This window comes from Schistocerca cancellata, chromosome 2, assembly GCF_023864275.1.
Source record: "Schistocerca cancellata isolate TAMUIC-IGC-003103 chromosome 2, iqSchCanc2.1, whole genome shotgun sequence".
In the NCBI taxonomy this organism is placed as follows: domain Eukaryota; kingdom Metazoa; phylum Arthropoda; class Insecta; order Orthoptera; family Acrididae; genus Schistocerca; species Schistocerca cancellata.
Window position 1 is genome coordinate 946,260,038 of NC_064627.1, and position 21,326 is coordinate 946,281,363.

At 44.7% G+C, this 21,326-nt stretch overlaps 1 protein-coding gene across 1 annotated transcript in view; it reads left to right on the forward strand.

Annotated features, from left to right (window-relative positions):
* Positions 1-21,326, forward strand: part of LOC126160040 (G-protein coupled receptor Mth-like) — a 653,909-nt gene that overhangs the window by 209,433 nt on the left and 423,150 nt on the right. The window contains exon 3 of the mRNA XM_049916850.1: positions 17,372-17,570. Coding sequence (XP_049772807.1) covers positions 17,372-17,570 — 199 coding nt within the window. The remainder of the gene's footprint in view (positions 1-17,371; positions 17,571-21,326) is intronic.

Consider the following 21,326-nt stretch of genomic DNA (forward strand, 5'->3'; position numbering starts at 1 on the left):
GATGAACACGGACGTTAATAATAACACCATTTGACAGCAGTTTAACAGCGCCACAGTGGGTCACGCCCATGTAGAACACATTTCAAAAAAAATTTAAAAATAGTTGTAGTCTTCGGAATTGAATAAATTATATATCTATTAAAAGGTAATAGTCTGCAGATTCAGAAAACGCAAAAAAGTAAAAATTGAACTTTTCATGATTTTGAGCCTTTCCGGAGCCCCTTAACAGGAATGCAAGGTGCGCAGTTTCACACTCCCCAATAGCACAGCGACTGCACTGGTGAGCGTTGTGTTCCGTTGACACTCGGAAATCGGCAGTACCATTTACGATGGTGTCAGCACTGGAACAACGGGGAGTGGGGTTGCGTGCGCTTCTCGTTTTGGAGAACGTCCATCGTATGGCGGGAGGTGAAAACACGTAATACACCCAGGAACGCTGTCTAACGCGATCGGATGGTCCAGATGTTATGGTGTGGGAAGACATAATGTTGCACAGGTGTAGTGACCTCCAAATCTTTCAAAACGGTACCCTCACTGGTCTAAGTTATTGTGACGCAGGACTCCTTCCCTACGTGCGTCTTTTCGTGTGTGCGTTCGGTCGTGACTTCATTTTTGTGGATGATAATGCATGACCGCGTCGAACAGCGCAAGTGGAGTATCTCTTGGAACAAGATGATATTCGCTGAATGGGCTGAAGTCCCTCCGAGTTAAATCCCGCCTATCACGTGTGGAGTACGCTGGGGACACTTATTACAGCACGTCCACAAGCACCAACGACCATCCGACAGCTGTCAACCGCACTGGTAAATGAATGGAACACCCTCTGAAAAGAACGTCTCACCCACCTTGTGGCCAACATCGGAACATGTTGCACAGCGTGCATTACGCTCCGTAGTGATCACACACCCTATTAAGAACCATGTGTCGTCTTTCGTAGTGTCCGGGAGAACATACTGAATAGCGGTGACTTCAGTGTAATTATTGTCTTTGAATAAAGTGTCACTTCATTTCATTGTGGATTTCTTTGATTTACCTTCGTATTATACTGTTGTAGTTCTTTCCGTGTATGGTCCAAGTTTCGTACAGCTATGTCACTTGGCAGTCACACACCATGGGACAGTTATTTTCACACTAAGTTTAGCACTCCAGTGTTTTTCTACGGTGTATTCTTCGTCAGTCACTGTACAGTCGCTTGCGGAGTGTATAGACAGGTCTAGCCCCTTAGTAACTGCAGCTACATAAGCTTCCAAAAAATGGTTCAAATGGTTCTGAACACTATGGGACTTAATGTTGTGACTTGGCATGACAGCCAAGCCACTATGATTGGTAGCCGAAAGGCACGCGTTAAGCTCACGCAGGCTGGCGTGAGGTCTGGAACAGTTATAGGAGTTGAGACTAGTAAAAAAGGTCGTAGCTGTTGGAATACTTAACTTTAATCCATAATTGGTGAACATCGGTCTGACGGTACAGGCATCACAAGATAAATAGCAAATGATAAAGGCGCCTTGCTAGGTCGTAGCAAATGACGTAGCTGAAGGCTATGCTAACTATCGTCTCGGCAAATGAGAGCGTAATTTGTCAGTGAACCATCTCTATCAAAGTCGGCTGTACAACTGGGGCGAGTGCTAGGAAGTGTCTCTAGACCTGCCGTGTGGCGCGCTCGGTCTGCAATCACTGACAGTGGCGACACGCGGGTCCGTCGTATACTAGCGGACCGCGGCCGATTTAAAGGCTACCACCTAGCAAGTGTGGTGTCTGGCGGTGACACCACACTTACCATCTGAGGTCATCAGTCATCTGTATTCCACAAGTCACCTTATTTGACGGAAGGTCTGCGATCTTGCGGGCACTGGAGCAGATGAGACATTCTTCCTGTCCTAAATTTCTTCTCTGTTTCGATTCACTAAGTGCCCTTCACTCTTTGCAACGTTTGTATCCAGCAGATAAAATAGTCCAGACCATCCAGGATGCCCTCCTCCACCTACAGCGATTGGGGAAGGTGGTGGCTTTATGCTGGGTTCCGGGGCACGTCGGCATTGCTGGGAATGAAAGGGCAGATCTCGCAGCCAAGGAGGCGTGTATCGATCCAGAAGTATCTCAGTGTGCTATACCCCTGCACGCACTCACCTCGCTGTTGAGCTCACGAGTCATGCGTCGGTGGGAGGATAAGTGGCTGGAAGTGACTGACAATAAGCTCCGTATAGTCAAGGCCACAACGCGTGTGTGGTGTACTTCCTTTCAGCCCCGTCGACGGGGCGAGGTTCTCCTCACTCGGCTTCGGATAGGGCACAGCCCTATGACGCTTGGCTTCCTGCTCCGGCGGGAGGACCCTCCAATGTGTGGTGCTTGTGGCGCCCAGGTCACTGTGCGCCACGTTGTATTGGATTGCGTTTTATTTTCTGACCAGAGGGCCGCGGCTGACTTGCTAGCGGACCTGCCATCTCTTTTAGGCAACACTCGGACGAATGTGGTTAAAGTTTTAAAGTTCTGTACCATGTCAAATGTATTTACAAAGATTTTAGGGAGAGGATCTTAATTGCTCACTGTGTGACAAGCTCGCCCATATTTTGTGTAAGTGGCCAGCCAATGGCAATTTACTGTGGCATTCTTGTTGCTACGTTTTTCCTTTCCTTACGTTTTACTTTCTTAAGTAGCATTTTTCTTCTTTTCCTGCTTTCTTCGCGTGTGTGCTTCAGTTTTATTAGGTCTGCCTACATTCGTTCCCTTTAATGTGTGTCAGGGCGCTGATGACCTCGACGTTGAGCGCCCATAAGCTACAACACACAGACACCAGGTACCTCTGATGCTACATTCTCCTCTCCACTTCTCTGATACAATCGCGAATGGAGCGTGGGAAGAATAACTGCCGGTATGCCTTCATGTTAGCTGTAGTTATTCTGATATTTTTGTTGCGATAATTACGCGAGACATACGTGGGAGGAAGTAATTTGGTGCTCGACACTTGTCGGAACGTAAGCTCTCGAAACATCAACAGTCAATCTCTCCGTGATGCACAAGGCCTGTCTTGTAGTCTCTGCCACAAGACTTAGTTGAGCATTTCCGTAAACATCTCTCCCTGACTAAACAGTCCCGTAACGAAACGCGCCGCTCTTCGTTGCATCTTGTCTATATCTTCTAGTAATTGAATCGGTTAAGGAAACCGGTCTCATGACCAATAATCAAGATTCGATGAAACGAGTGCTTTATAAGCCACTTCTTTACTAGATGAATTACATTTCCCGAAGATTCTTCGCTTCAATCTGTCTATCACTTGCTTTCCCTACAATCTACATTGTGTGGTTGTTACAATTCAGGTCGCTCCGGATTGTTACTCCTAGTTATTTTACAGTAGTTACTACAAAGACGAGAAAAAATTGCACCACCAAAAAATATTTACTGTACAGTAACGACATTTTGGGAACACATTTATCCAGGTAAAATATTTAAGTGATTAACATTGCAAGATCACAGGGTAACGTAAGTGCGAGATAAGCCATTCCAAATGTAAAATGCTGGTACTTTAATAACCGGTGTAAGTGCCAGAACGTTGAATGCAAACATGCAAACGTGATTGCTTTATGTTGTACAGACGCCAGATGTCAGTTTATGGGATGGAGTTCCATGCCTGTTGCCAGCCGGTGTGGCCGATCGGTTCTAGGCGCTTCAGTCTGGAACCGCGGGACCGCTACGGTCGCAGGTTCGAATCCTGCCTCGGGCATGGATGTGTGTGGTGTCCTTAGGTTAGCTAGGTTTAAGTAGTTCTAAGTTCTAGGGGACTGATGATCTCAGATGTTAAGTCCCATAGTGCTCAGAGCCATTTGAATCTTTTTTCCATGCTTGTTGCACCTGATGGCTCAATACAGGGACGGTTGCCGCTGTTTGTCGATGACGCTGGAGTTGTCATCAGATGATCTGCCGTATGTCCTCCGTTGGAGACAGCTCTGGTCGTCGAGCAGGCCAAGGCAACATGTCTATGCTCTGTAGAGCATGCTGGGCTACAAAAGCGCCATGAGGACGAGTGTTATCCTGTTAGAAAACATCCCCTGGAATGCTGTTAAGAAAGACAGCACGACACGTCGAATCACCAAGTTGACGTACAAATTTGCAGTCAGGGTGCGTGGGATAGCCACAAGATTGCTCCTGATGTCATACGAAATCGCTACCCAGGTCATAACCCAACATATAGGTCCAGAGTTTCTAGCACACAAGTAGGTTGGTTGCAGGCCCTCAACTGACCTGCTTCTATCTGAAACATAGCCATCACTGACATCGCGGCAGAACCAGCTTCCATCAGAAAACACAACAGAAATGCCCTCCAATGAGCTCCCGGCTGACAATACTGATGTCACAGATGGTGGTTTGGGGTCAGTTGAATATACGCTATGCCAGCCATTGTGGCCGTGCGGTTCTAGGCGCTGCAGTCCGGAGCCGCGCTGTTGTCACGGTCGCAGGTTCGAATCCTGCCACGGGCATGGATGTGTGTGATGTCCTTAGGTTAGTTAGGTTTAAGTAGTTCTAAGTCTAGGGGACTGATGACCTCATATGTTAAGTCCCATAGTGCTCAGAGCCATTTCAACCAATGCACGCTACAGTGCATCTGGCTCGGAGTGGTTAGCACACTAGACTCGCATTGGAGGACGCCGGTTAAAACGCGCGTCCTGCCATCCTGATTCAGGTTTTCCGTGGTTTCCCTAAATCCCTTAAGGCAAATGCCGGGATGTTTCCTTCGAAGGGATACGGCCGCTTTCTTTCCCCATACTTCCCTAATCCGAGCCTTGTGCTCCGTCTCTAATGACCTCGTTGTCGACGGGACGTTAAACACTAATCTCCTACCTCCTTCTCTTCCTCCTCCTCCTCCCCCACCTCCAAGTAGCCGAAACGTAACAGTTCGTTGTGTCACTATGGTGCCAAATGTTGCTCATATTTCTGCTGCAAATGCAATACGATGCGCCAGAGCCATACGCCGAACATGATGGTCTTCTCTCTCGGTAGTGCCTGCCACGTTGCCCTCCGGATCCCAGTCTTCTTGAGACCGTAAAACGTCGTGACTGCCTCAGCCAGCAGTCGCGTACAGTGGCCACATTCTTAGCAAGTCTTTCTGAGATATCGCAGAAGGAACAACCAACTTCTCGTAGGCCTGTTACACGACCACGTTCAAACTAGGTGAGGTGTTGACAATGTCGCCTTAAAAGGTTTTTTGCTTAACATCTACTCACCACGTCCAACCTCAAAGGTAACTAATGGTCACGACCGTTACAGCGTGTATTTAAAGCAAACCTAATTTCCATCCTCATAGTGGAGCTACTAACACCACTCCTATGCGACTGGCGGGAAATCTGAACAGACATCTTTCATATGTAGACACACGTCCACCTACTTTCGTTTAGATCGCACAACTCATTCTTGGTGTTGTGTTTTTGGTTTTTTGTCTTGTATTTTCAATTATTTGTGACAATAATGTGATTGCACAGTAGATTTTTTTCATCTATTTATCTAAATTCAAATCCACATCCATACTCAGCAGACAGCTGTGATGAGCGTGGCAGAGGGTACGTCCCATTGTACCAGTTATGTGGTTCCATTCACGTAAGGATAGCGGGAAGAATGATTGCTTAAACCCTTCTGTCCATACTTCAATTACTCTAATCTTGTCTTGGGGCGTTGTAATATATTCCTACATCCATCACATAAAATTAGTTCCACAAACTTTCTAAATAGGTTGTGACGGGATAGTTTGCGTCTGTCTTCAAGCGTCTGCACGCTCCCACTGGTCGAGCAAATACAATATGTTACATTTACACTCCTGGAAATGGAAAAAAGAACACATTGACACCGGTGTGTCAGACCCACCATACTTGCTCCGGACACTGCGAGAGGGCTGTACAAGCAATGATCACACGCACGGCACAGCGGACACACCAGGAACCGCGGTGTTGGCCGTCGAATGGCGCTAGCTGCGCAGCATTTGTGCACCGCCGCCGTCAGTGTCAGCCAGTTTGCCGTGGCATACGGAGCTCCATCGCAGTCTTTAACACTGGTAGCATGCCGCGACAGCGTGGACGTGAACCGTATGTGCAGTTGACGGACTTTGAGCGAGGGCGTATAGTGGGCATGCGGGAGGCCGGGTGGACGTACCGCCGAATTGCTCAACACGTGGGGCGTGAGGTCTCCACAGTACATCGATGTTGTCGCCAGTGGTCGGCGGAAGGTGCACGTGCCCGTCGACCTGGGACCGGACCGCAGCGACGCACGGATGCACGCCAAGACCGTAGGATCCTACGCAGTGCCGTAGGGGACCGCACCGCCACTTCCCAGCAAATTAGGGACACTGTTGCTCCTGGGGTATCGGCGAGGACCATTCGCAACCGTCTCCATGAAGCTGGGCTACGGTCCCGCACACCGTTAGGCCGTCTTCCGCTCACGCCCCAACATCGTGCAGCCCGCCTCCAGTGGTGTCGCGACAGGCGTGAATGGAGGGACGGAAGACGTGTCGTCTTCAGCGATGAGAGTCGCTTCTGCCTTGGTGCCAATGATGGTCGTATGCGTGTTTGGCGCCGTGCAGGTGAGCGCCACAATCAGGACTGCATACGACCGAGGCACACAGGGCAACACCTGGCATCATGGTGTGCGGAGCGATCTCCTACACTGGCCGTACACCACTGGTGATCGTCGAGGGGACACTGAATAGTGCACGGTACATCCAAACCGTCATCGAACCCATCGTTCTACCATTCCTAGACCGGCAAGGGAACTTGCTGTTCCAACAGGACAATGCACGTCCGCATGTATCCCGTGCCACCCAACGTGCTCTAGAAGGTGTAAGTCAACTACCCTGGCCAGCAAGATCTCCGGATCTGTCCCCCATTGAGCATGTTTGGGACTGGATGAAGCGTCGTCTCACGCGGTCTGCACGTCCAGCACGAACGCTGGTCCAACTGAGGCGCCAGGTGGAAATGGCATGGCAAGCCGTTCCACAGGACTACATCCAGCATCTCTACGATCGTCTCCATGGGAGAATAGCAGCCTGCATTGCTGCGAAAGGTGGATATACACTGTACTAGTGCCGACATTGTGCATGCTCTGTTGCCTGTGTCTATGTGCCTGTGGTTCTGTCAGTGTGATCATGTGATGTATCTGACCCCAGGAATGTGTCAATAAAGTTTCCCCTTCCTGGGACAATGAATTCACGGTGTTCTTATTTCAATTTCCAGGAGTGTATTTACCTCCAAAGTCAACTGCCAGTACTCGCACTTTAATCATCAATGCTCTGCAAGTCTTCCTCCCGTTAAGCTACAGTATGCTCGCGTTGTTGCCTTCTTGCAGACAACCACACCATCTGCAACCATCCTCATGGAGCATTCGACGTTATCCACTAGATCATTTATACACTCTGTAAACAATAACCGTCCTATCACACTTCCTCGGAGTACTCCTCAAGTTACATTTTCATCTGTTCATTTTGTTCCGTTAAGAGCAACATGCTGAGTTCTATCTGCAAGGAAGACTTGAATCCAGTCGCAAATCTGGTCCGATACTCGGTAAGCTGTTATTTTGTTTGGTTTTTTTTTTTACTAAAAGGGAGTGCGGGACAGTGTCAAATGCCTTCCTGCAGTCAAAGAGCAAAGCGTCGACTGAGCGCGGTTCTCTACAGCGCTCTGGCTCTTGTAAACGAGCTGGGTTTCACAGGAATCCAAGGCGATTTTTTATAGACGATATTTTCGTTCTCCAAAAAGTCATACTACGTGAGCATAAAACATATTCCATAGTTCTACAAGTGATGACGTCAGCTATATACGCCTATAACTATGTGCATCTGTCCTACATCCCTTCTTGAAAACGGGCATGACTTGCGCTTTTTTCCACTTCCTACGTACCCTTCGTCGTCCTAGTGAATTACGACAAACTACTGCTAGGAGGGGAGCAAGTCTTCAGCATAATTTCTGTAGAATCTTACTGGTATCTCATCTAGTCCAGAGGCCCTTTCTCTATGTTGCTTTTCTATTCAGCGATCACGTGATATCTCAATATTCGCCAGTTCGGTGTTCGTGCGGTGATGAAACAGTTTTGGAAGTCCGAAGTCAGTATTTCGGCCTTCTCTCTGTCATCTTTCGTTTCGGTGTCAGTATGGTCTCTAAGTGACTGAATAGATGGTTTCGATCAGTGTAGTGCTCTTGCATAAAACTGAATCTTCTAAGGATTTTTGGTCAGATCGGTTGGCAAAATTTTACTTTCAGATTCATACAACGTTTCTCTCATTGCCCACCTGTCGCTTGTTCAGCTTTTGTTTCTCATCTAGGTTTTGACATTGCTTAAATCAGTGATGAAGGTCTCATTACTTCTTTTGCAACTTTCTAATGCAGCTAATAAACAACTTTGGGTCATTCCCATCGCTTAAAAGCTTGCTCGGAACGTACTTGTCTAAGACGTTTAGAATGGTGCTTTCGAATTTTATACACTGGTGCTCCACATCTTGATTCTCAGAACTGAGTATTTGATGTTGACTATTCAGACATTCTTACTAAACAAAAATAGACTAGTGAGCAAAACTTAAGCATGCATATTAAGAACCATTTTGTACTGTTTGTGATGTCCAGGGTGCCAACACGAATCGTGCTGACTTTAGTGCAAACATTGTCTTTGAATGAAAGTGTCATTTCTATTCGTCTCATTGCGTCTTTATTTCGCTTACCTTCTGTACCATATCTTTGTATGTAAGGTCCATGTTTCATCGAGCTATGTTACTTGGCAGTGATACATCATGCGAAAGTTACTTTTGTTGTTAAGTTTTGCATACCAGTGTGTTTTTCTACCTTTCTTAACATCCCTTGTAATAGCTGTAGTCATTAACGCTGTGACAGTTTTATGATAGTTATGCCCTCTATTACGCTAACTAGTTAGAAAAGTTCAGGTCAGTTTGTTGCTATGAGGTCTAAGACTTTATATCTTCGCGAGATCTCTAGCTACCTGCTCGAAGTAATTTTCGGATAAGACATTGAGAATAATGTCACACGTATCTCGGCGTCTCTGGCATCAGTTTTGATCGCATGACTCTCCCATTTTGTATCTGGCAAACTGAAGCCTCCCCTATCACAATCCAGTGACGAGCAAACTTATTCACTATGTATTGCAAGTTCTCACTGAAACGATCTGCCACTACAGCTGCTGAAGCATGTGCTCAAGAAAAACATCCGATTACCATCTTTGACCCTCTTTTGATGCTTAACTTCGCCCATATAATTTCACATTAGGAATCTGCAATAACACCACTAGACACGATGGTTCTTCAAAGAAGGAAGTTACCCGTGTTGTCCTACGCTAACAACAGTCTCCAATTGTCTGGGTTTCCTGCAGACACAGTTCTGCTGCGGTACGTAGACAGGTGCATCACAGTGTGGGAGCGAAAGGGCATGGCAACTGCAAGAGAATTCCGCAGATTAAAGTGCGTGGGATACCATGGTTCTTGTGGGCGACATGTCTAAATTCCACACAAACTCCTCTTGAAATTCTGGCGCTATATAGACCAAATGCAGTGTCGCGTCCAGACATAGTGACGGGGTGGCAACATTTTGACAAATGTCGCACACACGTGGTTGATGCTGGTCGGGAAGGGAAGCCATTGACATCGACCACAGACGACAATGTCCAAGTAATCGAGGAAATGATTCGCAGCTAACTCAGATCTTTCGATGAAGAGGACGTTCACACAGCGGTTCCCGAAAGACGCCGTGACTATGGAGCGGATTTCTAACGTCGATGAACTGAACGATTGATAGACCGTTCCGAACATTGTTTACAAAAACTTAGTGACTGTGCTAAAAAGCAGTGTTACTTTGAAGTGTAGTACAGAATTCAATAAAAGTTACATGGCCTGCCGTAATGGTTCCTTTGGAAGGGCACGGCCAACTTCCTTCCCCATCCTTCCCTAATCCGATGAGACCGATGACCTCGTTGTTTGGTCTCTTCCACCAAATCAACCCAACTCTGCCATAATAATGTGTAACTTACTTTTTGAAGCCGCTCATATTATCGAATTATTTACTGTAATAAATATGTTGCCAAAATTGTTTTTTATCCTACCCTTGAGATGTATATTCCAATCTGAATTTCGAATTTCGTTGCTAATCATTCCGGATCCAACCAACTCTCCGTCCCTAGTACTTCTTTGGGATCATTGACCGTAATAGCGGTACCAATTCTAGGACCTTCCCATCGATGCTCCTGCAGTTTACTAATATCATGCCAACCTTTTCTTTTTTCCGATATACGAGACAGACCTTCTTTGAGAACAAAGTAGCTGTTCTTCGATGTCGGCAGATGATTCATCACTGATCCAAAGGAGTGCCTCCTCTAACCTAAAACAACTCGAATGTACACAGCACTTGCACTCCGCTTCCTTTAAGTGGTGCACGTCTGATGTACTGAAGGAGTCTTCACAATTCTCCGCCCTGTAGCGGAGGTCGAGCATTTCGTATTCAGTTTCATCGTAGAATCATCTGAGCCTTTTGTTTTGACCTCCCGCAGTGCTTGAGACCAAAAGACTGCGAAGGAATGTGGGTTCGATGGTACATACAGTATAATGACTTGAGCTGATACCCCGTGGGCAATGGTAGCGTCAGGGGCTCCTCCACAACTCGGGTAAGACCTCCTGAAAAATAAACCGAATGCAGACTGGCCTTCTTTGCCGACCTGCCTGCTAGTTTTCTAAGGGAGTCCCTCCTAACGTTGGAGCTCCTAATGACTAGCGTCCACGCCCTCTGCACTTGTCCTAACTTGGCCCAGCAGTTAAGGCATCCGTTTCTGGCTCAGGTGAGTTATCAACAATGTGTAGCATCTCGTACCTGTTGCTAAGGCAGCCGTGCGACCAGTTCCCACTTCCGCATTCCAGAGAGATGTGAACCCACTACTGTCCGCTACTCACTCTCTAGTGAAATCAGAACGTTCAAATGTTGCGCATCTGAAGGCTCATTGGCAATGGTGTGCCCTAGGGCTTTCAACAGCACCAAAGCAGTGGCAGCTTTCATCACTGCTGCCCCACCATAGTTGCAGTTTAGAGCAGTAACCTGACGACTGTCGACCGAGGCCAACGTATCTTCCAGCTGTTTCCATACTGTGACCTAGTCTCCTTGTGGCCGCACGCGGCAAGCACAGACACTATCGATTTCTCACTGTGTGAAATAAACTGTATAAAATCACAAAAAATACCAACAAAGCAGTCAGCAATAGTGATTTCAAGTTGCCTGAGTATTTAAACAATTGGTTACAAACAATGAAATACTCATAAAACGTAGTCATATTCGTTTTACTATTTTATTCAGTCGTTGTACACCACATGATGTTTTGCTGCAAATGTTCATAAGGTACTTTAGTGTTCACCACCCATTCATAAGTAAATCACTATTTCCGCAGCAAACATTTTATTTTCGGTTCTTGATTTTGTCCGTCATGTAAGAACAACACAATATTGTCGTCTTCTGACAGTTAAGAGTTACACTGGCTACACTGAACCTTCACCTAGAAACTGCACTCGTCATAATTCCAAAATTCAGCTGACTCATCGCATAAGCTCATTGTGGGACGTTACAAATGGTACTGTACAACATTTATAGGCCTAGCAGCACTACAATTTCTTGATGTAAATGTTTCACAGTGGTTAGTATCCTAGTACCATGGTCTACTTTAGCAGTTATTCATGTACGAGTAGTTACCCATTGCTGCACTCACATATCAGTAGTTTTGTTATGATGATTAAAGGTGAGTAAGCAAGCTGTTGTATGTGCAATAATGTCGGCTCCCCTCACGCGTCTGCCTGTTCAGGTAAACGCAAGTCGTGATGTGCGCCCTGCCCTCTTTCACTTAACTGTCTGAATGCATGGTGCGACGACACGTGCAGCGTCACTGCCGTGTGGCACGTGCGGAAGGGTGTTGGCAGGACTGTGCTTTTACGCATTGTGCTATTGGAGTGCCTATCCGTTATATGGTGTGTGTATTATGCAACAAATTTAATGATTTTTAAGGTGATTTATGTTCACTCATGTAAAGAAAGATATTTCATTCCCAACTACACCCTTTTAGGGAACAACGTTTCATTATTATTATTATTTACTTTCTAAAATATCGTATGATCTTCCTCAGGGTTCAGGATAACGCCATACTAAATTTCATCGAAATCGGTTTATCAGTTTAGACATGAAAACATAACAGACATACATAAGTATAGAAGTATGGATTAAACACGTTGATAGTAGAAGCTTTGGGTTCATTAAGTTGAATAGTGTTACTTAGACTCTATCAACCAATGAAAGTATTTTCACAAATATAATGGAGTTCAAAAGTCAAAGGGTAAATAGCAGTTACAAATAGTAAATATTTTACTAATTCGCTTATTATACTGCACAGTTTCTAAAGTAGCCTACGTTCTTCCTCAGCATACAAGTTATCTCCGTACCAAATTTCATCACAATCTGTTCAGCAGTTTAATCGTATGTAAGACGCAAACACACTTCCGTTTTTCATCAATATGGATTCTTATTCATAAAGGTAAGTACAAGCAAAATAAACTACTTCGACTTCATAAGGCTTGACATTGTCAACAATGTGGAACAGCGATCTTAATTTATTTGTCTAGATACGGAATGTATAAAACGATATTACCGGTCTCAATTGCGCTATTAATCATCTTCAGGTCATAAAATATTGTTACAGAGTGTAACATGTGGCATGTTGTACAGTGAAGTGTTGAGTCATAAAATCAGTGTTACACGCCGTAACAATATTTACAATTTGAAGATGATTGCTAGCACAATCGAACCGGTAATATATAACTTCTCGAATTTTGACTTTAGTTATACAGGTGCCAAAACTTCTGCATGGATACTAGGAAATAAATCATATTTTAGTTTAAGTTGTTTTATGGATCATTATCAGTCATAATGGTATGCAAAACGTACAAAATCAATAGTTGTAATGTCATTTTATAGCAAATTTTCGAAATACAGCATTCTGAAAACTGTGTTAAATAGAGAATGAAGCGCTAAGATTTGAACAATACATGTCTTCAGATGCAAAATATGAAACATATGGTAGTGTGCAAGAAGAAAATGACAGATACAGTCAGGTTCAAATGGTCTCATAATTTGCAGAAAATATTATCTCCCTTGTAAAAAGTATGTCTAAAATGTTATGATCCTTTCTTATATGAAAAAAAACCTATTCATATATCAGTTATTGTTAAAATATTGAACGTTAATTATTATTTTGAAACAATTTAAGAGTTACATGAATAGCCTGTATGTCAATAAATGACAGTAGCAAAATAACATACTTCAGGGAAGCGTGTCGCAGCACTAAGAAATTCCAGCAAAAGGTCGTCAGCAGAAATGACAATATGACATTAAACTTGTATTATAAAATAAAATATTTTCAAGAAGTGTGCGCTACAGCTCATATATATTTAAAAGAGTTCATATTACAGCCTTGAGCTGATACTAAAATAATTTACTTATAGAACCACATTTAGTCATCTGACTATCATCAGTTTCATAAAAGTATTCACATCTACATCTACATCCATACTCCGCACGCCACCTGACAGTGTGTGGCGGAGGGTACCTTGAGTACCTCTATCGATTCTCCCTTCTATTCCAGTCTCGTATTGTTCGTGGAAAGAAGGATTGTCGGTATGCCTCTGTGTTGGATCTAATCTCTCTGATTTTATCCCCATGGTCTCTTCGCGAGATATACGTAGGAGGGAGCAATATACTGCTTGACTCCTGGGTGAAGGTATGTTCTCGAAACTTCAACAAAAGTCCGTACCGAGCTACTGAGCGTCTCTCCTGCAGAGTCTTCCACTGGAGTTTATCTATCATCTCCGTAACGATTTCGCGATTACTAAATGATCCTGGTACGAAGCGCGCTGCTCTCCGTTGGATCTTCTCTATCTCTTCTATCAACCCCATCTGGTACAGATCCCACATTGCTGAGTAGTATTCGAGCAGTGGACGAACGAGCGTACTGTATCCTACTTCCTTTGTTTTCGGATTGCATTTCCTTAGGATTCTTCCAATGAATCTCAGTCTGTTATCTGCTTTACCGACGAAGAACTTTTTATGATCATTTCATTTCAAATCACTCCTTAATGCCTACTCCCAGATAATTTATGGAATTAACTGCTTCCAGTTGCTGACCTGATATATTGTAGCTAAATGATAAGGGATCTTTCTTTCTATGTATTCGCAGCACATTACACTTGTCTACATTGAGATTCAATTGCCATTCCCTGCACCATGCGTCAATTCGCTGCAGATCCTCCTGCATTTCAGTACAATTTTCTCTCGATATACCATAGCATCATCCGCAAAAAGCCTCAGTGAACTTCCGATGTCATCCACAAGGTCATTTATGTATATTGTGAATAGCAACGGTCCTATGACACTCTCCTGCGGTACACCTAAAATCACTCTTACTTCGGAAGACTTCTCTCCATTGAGAATGACGTCCTGCGTTCTGTTATCTAGGAACTCTTCAATCCAATCACACAATTGGTCTGATAGTCCATATGCTCTTACTTTGTTCATTAAACGACTGTGGGGAACTGTATCGAACGCCTTGCGGAAGTCAAGAAACACGGCATCTACCTGTGAACCCGTGTCTATGGCCCTCTGAGTCTCGTGGACGAATAGCGCGAGCTGGGTTTCACACGATCGTCTTTTTCGAAACCCATGCTGATGCCTACAGAGTAGATTTCTAGTCTCCAGAAAAGTCATTATACTCGAACATAATACGTGTTCCAAAATTCTACAACTGATCGACGTTAGAGATATAGATCTATAGTTCTGCACATCTGTTCGACGTCCCTTCTTGAAAACGTGGATGGCCTGTGCCCTTTTCCAATCTTTTGGAACGCTACGCTCTTCTAGAGACCTACGGTACACCGCTGCAAGAAGGTGGCAAGTTCCTTCGCGTACTCTGTGTAAAATCGAACTGGTATCCCATCAGGTCCAGCGGCCTTTCCTCTTTTGAGCGATTTTAATTGTTTCTCTATCCCTCTGTCGTCTATTTCGATATCTACCATTTTGTCATCTGTACGACAATCTAGAGAAGGAACTACAGTGCAGTCTTCCTCTATGAAACAGCTTTGGAAAAAGACATTTAGTATTTCGGCCTTTATTCTGTCATCCTCTGTTTCGGTACCATTTTGGTCACAGAGTGTCTGGACATTTTGTTTTGATCCACCTACCGCTTTGACATAAGACCAAGATTTCTTAGGATTTTCTGCCAAGTCAGTACATAGAACTTTTGAACTCATTGAACGCCTCTCGCATAGCCCTCCTCACACTACATTTCGCTTCGCGTAATTTTTGTTTGTCTGTAAGGCTTTGGCAATGTTTATGTTTGCTGTGAAGTTCCCTTTGCTTCCGCAGCAGTTTTCTAACTCGGTTGTTGTACCACGGTGGCGCTTTTCCATCTCTCACGATCTTGCTTGGCACATACTCATCTAACGCATATTGTACGATGGTTTTGAACTTTGTCCACTGACCCTCAACACTATCTCTACTTGAGACAAAACTTTTGTGTTGAACCGTCAGGTACTCTGAAACAGTGTGGTTTGAATGTATTCACAACATTAACGCCGATTACAGTTTTATCATGAATGAGTACACTCCGTAACACAGTTTTTACAGACTGACGACGTAATTTGTGTTGCGATATGAGAACAGTGTATTATTAAGTGTTTTATATCTTGATCATAAGGATTTTATATTTCGATTAACATGATGGTAGTAGAAGGAAAAACCAGCCCAAGTTGCAAAACATTCTTCATTCATTCGATGACTAGTTTCGGGCCGAGACCCATTTTAAATCATCATAACAAAATCGAAAATGGCGTTTTTGAAGACGTCATAACTGTGCAGTAAATACACTACTGGCCATTAAAATCGCTACACCACGAAGATGACGTGCTACAGACGCGAAATTTAACCGACAGGAAGAAGATGCTGTGAAATGCCAAACATTAGCTTTTCAGAGCAATCACACAAGGTTGGCGCCGGTGGCGACACCTACAACGTGCTGACATGAGTAAACTTTAGAAACCGATTTCTCATACACAAACAGCAGCTGACATGCGTTGCCTGGTGAAACGTTGATGTGATGCCTCGTGTAAGGAGAAGAAATGCGTACCACCACGTTTCCTTATTTGATTAAGTTCGGATTGTAGCCTATCGAGATTGCGGTTTATCGTATCGCGACATTGCTGCTCGCCTTGGTCGAGATCCAATGACTGTTAGCAGAATATGGAATCGGTGGGTTCAGGAGGATAATAGCAGTCGAGATGACAGGCATCTTATCCGCATGGCTGTAACGGATCGTGCAGCCACATCTCGATCCCCGAGTCAACAGATAGGGACGTTTGCAAGACAACAACCATCTGCACGAACAGTTCGACGACGTTTGCAGCAGCATGGACTGTCAGCTCGGAGACCATGGCTGCGGTTACCCTCGACGCTGCATCACAGACAGGAGAGCCTGCTATGGTGTACTCAACGACGAACCTGAGTGCACGAATGGCAAGAAGTCATTTTTTCGGATGAATCCAGGTTCTGTTTACAGCATCATGATGGTCGCGTCCGTGTTTGGCGTCATCGCGGTGAACGCACATTGGAAGCGTGTATTCGTCATCGCCATACTGGCGTATCACCCTGCGGGATGGTATGGATGTTCGCATTGACGGCACTTTGAATAGTGGACGTTACATTTCGGATGTGTTACGACCCGTGGCTCTACCCCTCATTCGATCCCTGCAAAACCCTACATTTCAGGAGGATAAAGATCGGCCGCATGTTGCAGCTCCTGTACGTCCTTTCTGGATACAGAAAAAGTTCGACTGCTGCCCTGGACAGCACATTCTCCAGATCTCTCACCAATTGAAATGTCTGGTGAATGGTGGCCGAGCAACTGGCTCGTCACAATACGCCAGTCACTACTCTTGATCAACTGTGGTATCGTGTTGAAGCTGCATGGGCAGCTATACCTGTACACACCATCCAAGCTTTCTGACTCAATGCCCAGGCGTAACAAGGCCGTTATTACGGCCAGAGGTGGTTGTTCTGGGTACTGATTTCTCAGGATCTATGCACCCAAATTTCGTGAAAATGTAATAACAATTCAATTCTAGTGTAATATATTTGTCCAATGAATACCCGTTTATCATCTGCATTTCTTCTTAGTGTAGCAATTTTAATAGCCAGTAGTGTATTATACCAGCAGGTCAAGGTGGTAATATGACATTTTTCGTGTATTACGAACTGCGTATGTTTGACACGGGTTAGCAGCCAGTCTGAGCAGTCCGGCGCACGGCGCCGTCGTGTTGCAGCTGGAGTCGGCGGGGCTGGTGCTGTCGGTGGCGTGCCTGGGCTTCACGCTGGCCGTGTACGCGTGCCTGCCCACGCTGCAGAACCTGCACGGCCGCACGCTCATGTGCCACATCGCCGCGCTGCTCGCCGCCTACATCGGGCTCGCCGTCCTCAAGATCTTCACCGGCAGCCTGCGCAACGTGCCCTGCACCGTCACCGGTGAGTCCCGACACTGCTTCAGTCTGGAACCGCGCGACCGCTACGGTCGCAGGTTCGAATCCTGCCTCGGGCATGAATGTGTGTGAAGTCCTTAGGTTAGTTAGGTTTAAGAAGTTCTGTTCTACGGGACTGATGACCTCAGATGTTAAGTCCCATAGTGCTCAGAGCCTGTGACGGGACGTCACATAAATATTGACATTTTTATCGGTTGTAAACGCTCGATATCCATTTCGCACGGTAGCGTATGGCAGAAATAAGCTGTTGCACTGTCGTTTGTCCAATTTCGTTGAATTCTAACTACAGTCGCATGCTTCACAATGTAGGGTCGCCTGCCAACAAAGAGGATACCGTTAACGCATGTTGGTTACAATCTTCGAAAGTGAGAAAATTTTTATGTATTTGACCGGAAAAGGCCTCCTTGTATAGCGTAATGGGCAACTCGGTAGCTTGCGAGACTGGGAGGTTGAGCCAGACGAGGATCAAATCCGCAGGCCTTATTAACGACCGTGGCTTGTGCACTGGCCACTGAACGTGGTTTTTAGACGGTTTCTCATACTCGTTTGGGCAAATTCTAGGCTAGTCCCCAATTTCCGCCTCTTAAAATGCAATAGACAACCCATTAAAATACGATCACACACAAAAAGAACACAGTTTACACTGAAACTTCCTGGCAGATTAAAACTGTGTGCCGGACCGAGACTCGAACTCGGGACCTTTGCCTTTCGCGGGCAAGTGCTCTACCAACTGAGGTACCCAAGCACGACTCACGCCCCGTCCCCACAGCTTTACTTCTGCCAGTACCTCGTCTCCTACCTTCCAAACTTTACAGAAGCTCTCCTGCGAACCTTGCAGAACTAGCACTCCTGAAAGAAAGGATATTGCGGAGACATGGCTTAGCCACAGCCTGGGGGATGTTTCCAGAATGAGATTTTCACTCTGCAGCGGAGTGTGCGCTGATAAAGTTTGGAAGGTAGGAGAAGTAAAGCTGTGAGGACGGGCCGTGAGTCATTGGTTCCAGTCTTCCCTCGAGTGCAGAGTTTACTTTCTTTATCAGCCGGCACGGTAGCTCAGCGTGTTCGGTCAGAGGGCTAGCTGCCCTCTGTAATAAAAAAACTGAGTTAATGGATCAACAACGAACTGAAACGGGTGTCTTTCGACGTCTGCCCAGAGCAAATACAACGAACGAAAACGAAGAAAATGAGATTTAAAAAAAAAAAAAATTGGTAGAGCACTTCCCCGGGAAAGGCAAAGGTCCCGAGTTCGAGTCCCGGTCCGGCATACAGTTTTAATCTGCCAGGAAGTTTCATATCAGCGCACAGTCCGCTGCAGAATGAAAATCTCTTTCTAGTCTACAATATTTTTAAGGGTGAACCAAAAATTATTTGTATATTATGTATTTGTAGTTTATGAACATATTTAGTATAAAAGATACAGTTCATGTTCTTGAAACAACTGATATGCAGCGATAATTTAAAAGTAGCATCTTTATTTAAAACGTGTCTATCAAAATAAAAAAGGATCGCTGAGAGACACGTTTGTACGGCCGAGGAGGACGGACGTACTTTATGGTGCACACACTGTTTTGTTTCGCGATACGGAAGGCAACCATTGAGCGGCTACACATATTTTATGTAAGTTATTCGGTATTCTGCTAAAATAAACTAATTATTGTTATCACAAAATGAATTTCTTTATAATAGTTGTCACCTCAAATGGTCGCAGTGGCTAATTATTTTTAATAACAATTTTTTTAGTAATTTGCGCTGCGGGAAGCTCATCTTCCGATGCAGCCTCCGGTCGGCCATTACGCTCCAAAGTATTAATTTTTTTTTCAAAGTGTTAACAGTAACTTTAAATGCGAGAGATTTCGTGGTAAGAACCTTTCTAAATTGCAACAGGTAATTAATTCACGTTAAAGTTCATTTTTTAAATTATACAGATTCCATGAGTTCAGTAAGTTTCATCTTGGCCGCTCCACGGCAACAATCGAATTTCTCTCGAGCCTTGCTTTGCAATCAATAAATAGAAATTAACAAAATTACATTCAGTTCAGTTAACGGCAACTATATTTCAGTCATCACGTTCAAAATCGAAAGTTCATACATGAATAACAGCTGCCCTTCAAGAACCTGTTTGCCGGCCGGAGTGGCCGAGCGGTTCTAGGCGCTACAGTCTGGAACCGCGCGACCGCTACGGTCGCAGGTTCGAATCCTGCCTCGGGCATGGATGTGTGTATTGTCCATAGGTTAGTTAGGTTAAACTAGTTCTAAGTTCTAGGGGACTGATGACCACAGCAGTTAAGTCCCATAGTGCTCAGAGCCATTTTGAACCAAGAACCTGTTTCATATTTACTTATCCACTAAGTAAAAGTGATAAGAAAAGATAATATCCCTCAGAGAAAGAATCATGCTCTAACAAAAGAAAAATTCACCTGATTATATATATTGTGCAAGATTTGGTACATAGGATATCCGCAAAGGAGAGGCATGATAATTAACTTAGAGAGATCTCCTACAGTTGTACTATTTATTTATTCAAAACACGGCCAGTTTCGGGATTTTAAAATCCTATTTTCGGGTGTACGAAGTTATTTATTGTATGTGGTAACACGCAACAAGCGGTCGGGCCAGCCAGTGCAACAGCTCCAATCAGTGCATGTTGGTGGAAACTGTCCGCCTCCTGGCAGCCACAGTACTTGGCGTTCCTACCTTGCAGTTGCCCGGTTTCCGCCAACATACAGTGATTGAAGCTCTTTCACTGACTTTCCCGACCGCACATTATGTTTCACCAAATACAATAACTTCATACAATTGAAGGTGGGATTTTAAAATCCTGAAACCGGTCGTTGTTTGAATAAATAATTAGTTCTAAATGATCAATGGAAAACCTCATATAAAGATGTGAAACAAATACTAACAAAGAGATAGAGGGGTTGGCCAGTACTTGCCTCAGCTCTGTACAGCCGATAGATACACAAAACAGAACAGAAAATTTACGTATCCTAGCTTTCGGAACTTTGTTCCTTCGTCAGGGACGAGAGAGGGGAAAAAAGGGGAAGAAGGGAAAGTGGATTCAGTTACACACAACCCAGGTTATGAAGCAACAGGGGAAAGGTAAACAGGGAGGTTAGCAAAGATGGAGGCATGGGTGTCAGAGGGACGCCAAAGATATTCTACTGTAAGTACTGTGCCAGCTTCAAACCAAAGAGGATGCATACAGAAGTAAAGAGGTATATAGTATAAACACAACCATGTAGGATGAAAACATGCGTGAATGGCTAAAGAGGTAAAAGAAAGAGGAGAAGACTGAAGAGTAATTGGGAGTGAAGTTGGTTAACGTAGGTTCACTCGCATTTACTTAATTTGACTTAATTTATTTAATTGGGAGTGAAGTTGGTTAACGTAGGTTCACTCCCATTCACTCTTCAGTCTTCTCCTCTTTCCCTTTCCTCTTTAGCAATTCACGCATCTTTTCATCCTACATAGTTGTGTTTATCTTTATACTACATACCTCTTTACTTCCGTATGCATCCTCTTTGGTTTGAAGCTGGCACAGTATTTACAGTAGAATATCTTTGGCTTCCTTCTGACACCCATGCATCCATCTTTGCTACCCTCCCTGTTTACCTTTCCCCTGTTGCTTCATAACCTGGGTTGTGAGTAACTGAATCCACTTTCCCTTCTTCCCATTTTTTCACCCTCTCTCCTCCCTGACGAAGAAACAAAGTTCCGAAAGCTGGGATACATAAATTTTCTG